Here is a 5,569-nt window from a genome sequence, read left to right on the forward strand (position 1 = left end):
ATAGGAGAGCCCTGCCTGGGCTGGGAGTGGGTTGGGAACAAGGGGTGACTTCTTCTCTGCTCAGTTCCTGATGGCTGGGAGCTGAGTGGAGGGAGCAGTATAGCAAAGACTCTTGCCTGCTCCTCAGATAGGAAGCCTGGACTCAGGAGAAGGCTGGAGGCTTTGCCCTGCTGCTTCAGTCCCCTCCTTGACCAGACCAGGAAGAGAATGTGCATGCTTTTGCGAGAGATTCTTTTTCGTAAAGGAGATTTTCCAGGTTAACATATGGAAGATCATTTTCCCAGAAGGGGCATTATTCTTCCCTAGGAGATGGCGAGTAAATGTTTGTACACTCATAGTTTCTACTGAGAGAGCAGTGGGAGGGTTTGAAAATACTTCTCACAGTGTTTTATATGAGTTTTATGAATGGATAAAAGACACAAATACTTTGGAAGTCAGTCTGATTCTTCACACACCTTTTCAGCACCCCAAACCCCTCTCCCAGTCCATTCTATTGATGGGGGGGAGGTAGCAGTATGCCACCTATGCAGTTCAAGCTATACGTAGTATTGGTTAAAACTGCATCTAGTCCTTCTATTTGTTACTGTTAGAAAGTTTCACATATTTTGTCAGTTCTCTATTCAAGTTAAAATAAGAGAATTTGCTAGTAGCAGATAAAAGACTTGTTAACAAGTTCTTATATTTTCTTACTGTTCATATATTGGAATGGCTTATGTCAAAACTGCATTAGAATTTTTAATTAAGAAAAACCTTCACTTCTCATTTTGTAGAATAATCTTATTTAATTTTTTTTGGTTTGCATGCATGTATGTGGGTGGGTGAGGATTAAAGATTGGGGGAGATTAAATATAATTTCCTTTTCTCACCATTCTTCTTTTTAAAGAACTAAATAAAATTTTTAATATACAGTCTTTTTTACAAAACTTTTTTTCTTTTCAGAATCTTGACTCCAAACAGCAATTTTGAAGATATTTGGACACTCTATAGCTTCCTAAACAGTAATGAGGTATAAACGCTCTAAGTTTCCATAATTGATTTATTTGTAAAAAGGCAATTGCAATGAGGCGATTTAGTGATGCAGCTAACTTCTTGTTCCCATTAAAGTAGAATCTTGAAGTTTTACTGGGGTGGTTGGCCATCGAGTACAAGGGGAGGAAGTAAATTTATCCCCCCTCCCCATCAGATTTTTTTTTTTTTTTGTTAAAGAAATTTCAAGCATGTGCATACTTCTGTCAACTCCAGTCTTGTAATTTCATATACTCACTGTTCCTGATGATCTCATTAATGGGTAAAAAAAAAAAAAAAATTCTTGGTGATATTTGGATGATCTGTGGTTTTAGTTTAATACTTACAAGAAGATAATAAAACTACTTAATAGGATGTGTTGCAAGTTGGAAAAATTAAAATTGAGGTTACTGTTTATATTTACTAGAATTTAGTTTGGCTTGATAGTCAATTGCAGATGAGATCTCAACTAGTTAACAAATACTATCATTATATTTAAAAAGCAATACTAGTATTAATCAAGCCACTTAGAAATCATTGTAACTTCTTGAACTTGGCATAATTAAAAGAGTTTTTGGGAACAGAAATTAGTAATCCAGCAATGCAGTCCTTCTTTAGGAATGGATATTATAGCTGTAGCTCAGGACTAGAAAATGGGAGAGTGATTTTTCCCCCCCTAACTCCCCCATAGAGACTGATTGATGGTGTGACTTCAAGTAAAATTCCTCATCGGTGCCTATTTTCCCCATTAGTAAAATTTTATCCAGCTCTTGAATTCTGTACATGCAGGTAAAAGTGTGATGGGATCTAATGCGCAATCCACAATTGTGCTTCCTGCAATGCCACACACGCATAGCAGAAAGCATGGTTGTGGGATTGTGCATTAGATCCCATCACACCATATTGCTGGTGCAGAAGGAGCCCAATCCTGGGCTCGCCCTGCACCAGTAAGAAGCAAGCTCCTGAGGCTGGGTGCATCCCATTCAGCCTTGGGGCTAGGAAATTGCGGTGGCCTCAATCTTTCAGCCATAGAGAGATGGCCGCTGCAATCCCCTGGCCCCGGGGCCTCATGCACCCCCAGGGCAACCTCAGAGACCATGGATCCCTGTGTTGCCAGAACCCAGAATGGCGGCTGCTGGAGCTGAGAGTTTGGGTATGGAGCACTCCTGTGGCCCCATCAGCTAACATATGCAAATTTTAAGCTCAGTAGCAACCAGCTGTAAAGTTAGTATACATTTTAGGTCTAACTTTATAGCTGGTTGGAACTTTTTATTGTGTAATAGGTACTTTGCACATGTAGCTGGTCTCATGGTAATTGTGCAGTTAATTGTACGATGCCTGTAACATAGCCCTTAGACATTTTAAGGTAATATATTGCATGCGTCTGTCAAGTTTTTTGCCTAGGTTACTGACTTCTAGGTTGCACTAGATTACTGTAAATTCACTATTTGTGAAGGATCTGTTTGTATCCATTTTCTTCTTAAATTGGTATATATTGAAATACCCCTTTAAGTCATTCTTGAAATATAAACCTGACTTAACCATTTTTGTTTAATACATTTTTTTCAGACTTTCTCACTGAGTCATCTTGGTTGTTATCTTCCTTGAGGCATTTTAATACATGCCTCTGAATGTATTTTCAGTACAACAGTTTAAACTATCAGTGTTGGAAAATAAAACTGCTTTAAAAGTCAGCATCAAAAGAACGCTTTCGCCAGAAATCAGAAACACTTATGCAGCTGCAAAAATAATCATGCACCTAATTTGCTTTTGTTGCAAGAGTGCTGATGGTTTCACTGTCTTCCAACATGTAGAGAGCAGTCTCCAAATCTTGATACAATACACTTATACCCTCAAACTACATAATCTGTCACTCTTTTTTCCAGTTGTCTAGCTTTGAGTGCCTGCTGGTTACGTACTTAATCATAAGGGCACATGCATATTTCATCAGTTGCATGATTTTTTTAATTGGTGATTATAAGGTTGATTAATATAAAAAGATAGTTTAAAAATACATTTTAATTGACTGATAAAACCTAACCTTATTCTCTTGAACCTTTTAATTAAAAACAAAAATACTTAATCCGTGAGTCTGTCTTTATAAACTTTGATTACAAGCTGTTTGGTTCTTGCTTTGTTTTTTCTATGGAAAGTTAGAGAATCGTGGGTGGAGGGGGAATGCCTAACTTTGAAGGATACGCTTTTATAAATATTACACAGCAGGTCAGATCATGTCACATATTAAGAGTTCAGTCCTTTAGGAGAATATATCACTGACACTGGCCATTTTCTTATGTACTAAAAACTTAAAACTATTCAACAGTAAATATAAAATTTTAAGCAGTAATGGCATACATAAATGTGTATACTTGATGTGGCTTCTAGGTAGCAAAAGTACATAACAAATTAGTGTGGTGGCTCTTTGTAATGGTAAATCTACAGGTTTCATTGGTTATATCAACCAATATAGCCAAAGTTATATTTGGTTAAGCAAAGTTGGTTAAAATCAATTCTTTTAATTGAGGCTTTCCATTAAGAAATTTAAATTGCCTGGATTAAGATGTTCATACATATTGGGTTGATTTAAGTAACTCTCTCTTCTTCACCCTCAGATAAACAGCAGCATAAAATTTACTGCTGAGGAACTCTATGACTGTGTTTCACAAGAAGTATACAGGTAAGCTGGTTATTAATTACATCTGTTGGCTTTTCTGCAACAAATTTAGACTAATTCTGTATCAACCCTAGTACTATAAGGTAAAACTTATCTTCTGTTACAGAAGTCTCCCAATATTTCCTTATTGTACAAAGGAGGTTCCTTAAGTTTGATCAAGGGAGCCTGCCTGTCTTTTGCTTCCAACTAGCCTTTCTACTTCTGAGAACCTTTTTTGTTCAGCCAAGGGGTAAACTCTGAGGTGAAAGAACCTGATTTTTGTATGTTCTTTTTTTCTAACTTAATATTGACTGCTTGCAGTTTAGCCTCTCTTCAGTTTGTTTTTCAAACAGACAAAAGGGAACTCGTGGTAACTTTTGATTATACTAGGATTTTCTGCTGTGTTTTGACTTTCACATAAGATGTTTGCTGTGGCTTGCCCTTAGCCAGTGCTGGATTCTCATCCTTCTGTTGTGGACAGAGCCAGTGAAGTTCAGCACTTATTCTGGCATAGAACAGTGGGAGCCAACTCGGACAGGTGTGCCACTCCAAATCCTTCTCCCTGTCTGACCTGCTGCCTTGCTTTCAGCTCTCTGCCCTGTGCTCCCAGTCTAAGCTGATGCTCTTTCTATTCCCTGCCTTATTTGCCACTGTGATGCCTTTCCCTTCACCAGCCTGTGCGCCACACACAGAGGGTGCCCATGTCACTTCTCGCACACATGCCTCAGGTTAGCCACTCCTAGGTTAGAATAAATGGCCATGCTTGTGTGTGCTCAGGCATCTGAGACGGTATGTAGCATTGTTTTAAAACTCTCTCTATAGTCGCATTAAGAACCATGCTTTACAATCCTTTCTTAATATAAATCCTTCAGGGTCTACATCAATGGTCTCCAACCTATTTTAAGTTGGAGATCACCTTTGGCATTTACCAAGATCTACCATGTGCTGCCACTCCTCTCCTCTTCCCCTCCCCCCGTACCCCCCCCACACGCACAGAGCAGGTAAGTATGTGGGGAGAGAAGGGGGGGCAGATCGAAGCAGAGGGAGAAAAAATTATTTGGGGTGCACCTCCCAAGCAGGTAAGTCCCACCTGGCTGGGGCTCCAGTCAACTTACCCCTGCTCCTGCCTGTGCAGCACTGTCCCTCACCACGGGGGCCTCAATTTAGCCCCCGCCACTTCCCTTCCCCACAGACTGAACTGCTGGGCTGGAGTGCATGTGTGCATGCACACAGGCACTCAGCCCCCGACCCCAACCTCGGATTCACTCCAAGATCTACCGGTGGATCGAGATCTGCTGGTTGTTGACCACTGGTCTACATGCATGCTTAAGCACATGCTGAAACAGCTGAAATAGCCATAATGCTCATAAATTGAGTCATGGTGTAGCCTATGAGACTTAAGTCACAGAAGTTGTGAACAGCAGTTTTAGAAAACCACACAAACAGGAAGGAAAAAAAGGGAACAAACTTGAATCCAAACTGAAGTAACTTCTGTATATCATTTGTGAGTGCTTGATTGTTACCACCTGCTTGATCATTTTCTAACAGACTTTTCTGGTGGATTTAGTTTCTTGATGCACAGCAACTTCAGTAGGGTAAAACATCCAGGATAGTCATCAGGAAACTACTGGATAGTGGAACTTTATCCATTTTCTGTAATGAGCTCTATGACTTTTCCCCCTCATGCCGTTTTCTGTTGCATCCTTTAAGAACATCAAAAACAGTTCAGCAGTGACCCTGATACTTCTATAACTTCAGGTTATGGAAGTTGGATATGTTATTTTGTTATTGTCTTGTTACGAGTATGAGGTTATGGAGTAGAGAAACTGAGTAAAACATAACTGTTCAATGAGACAGCTTTTAAATGCTGGTATGAAAGCCAGATCTTTTAGGCAGGCTGACAATCGCATG

The 5,569-nt window shown here is 39.6% G+C and overlaps 1 protein-coding gene across 6 annotated transcripts in view; it reads left to right on the forward strand.

Moving 5' to 3' along the window:
* The window catches only part of SWT1 (SWT1, RNA endoribonuclease homolog), an 86,265-nt gene that overhangs the window by 63,768 nt on the left and 16,928 nt on the right, over positions 1 to 5,569 (forward strand). For 3 of the 6 annotated variants that reach the window (XM_025193464.1, XM_025193466.1, XM_025193465.1), the window contains exons 17-19: positions 940 to 1,006; positions 3,618 to 3,682; positions 4,531 to 4,695. In XM_025193464.1, coding sequence (XP_025049249.1) covers positions 940 to 1,006; positions 3,618 to 3,682; positions 4,531 to 4,663 — 265 coding nt within the window. In that variant the 3' untranslated portion in view covers positions 4,664 to 4,695. Of the gene's footprint in view, positions 1 to 939; positions 1,007 to 3,617; positions 3,683 to 4,104; positions 4,197 to 4,530; positions 4,696 to 5,569 lie in introns of those variants that run through there. The other 3 variants (XM_025193468.1, XM_025193463.1, XR_003092078.1) reach the window with 3 other exon arrangements.

The sequence above is a fragment of the Alligator sinensis genome, unplaced genomic scaffold, assembly GCF_000455745.1.
Source record: "Alligator sinensis unplaced genomic scaffold, ASM45574v1 scaffold1885_1, whole genome shotgun sequence".
Taxonomy (NCBI): domain Eukaryota; kingdom Metazoa; phylum Chordata; order Crocodylia; family Alligatoridae; genus Alligator; species Alligator sinensis.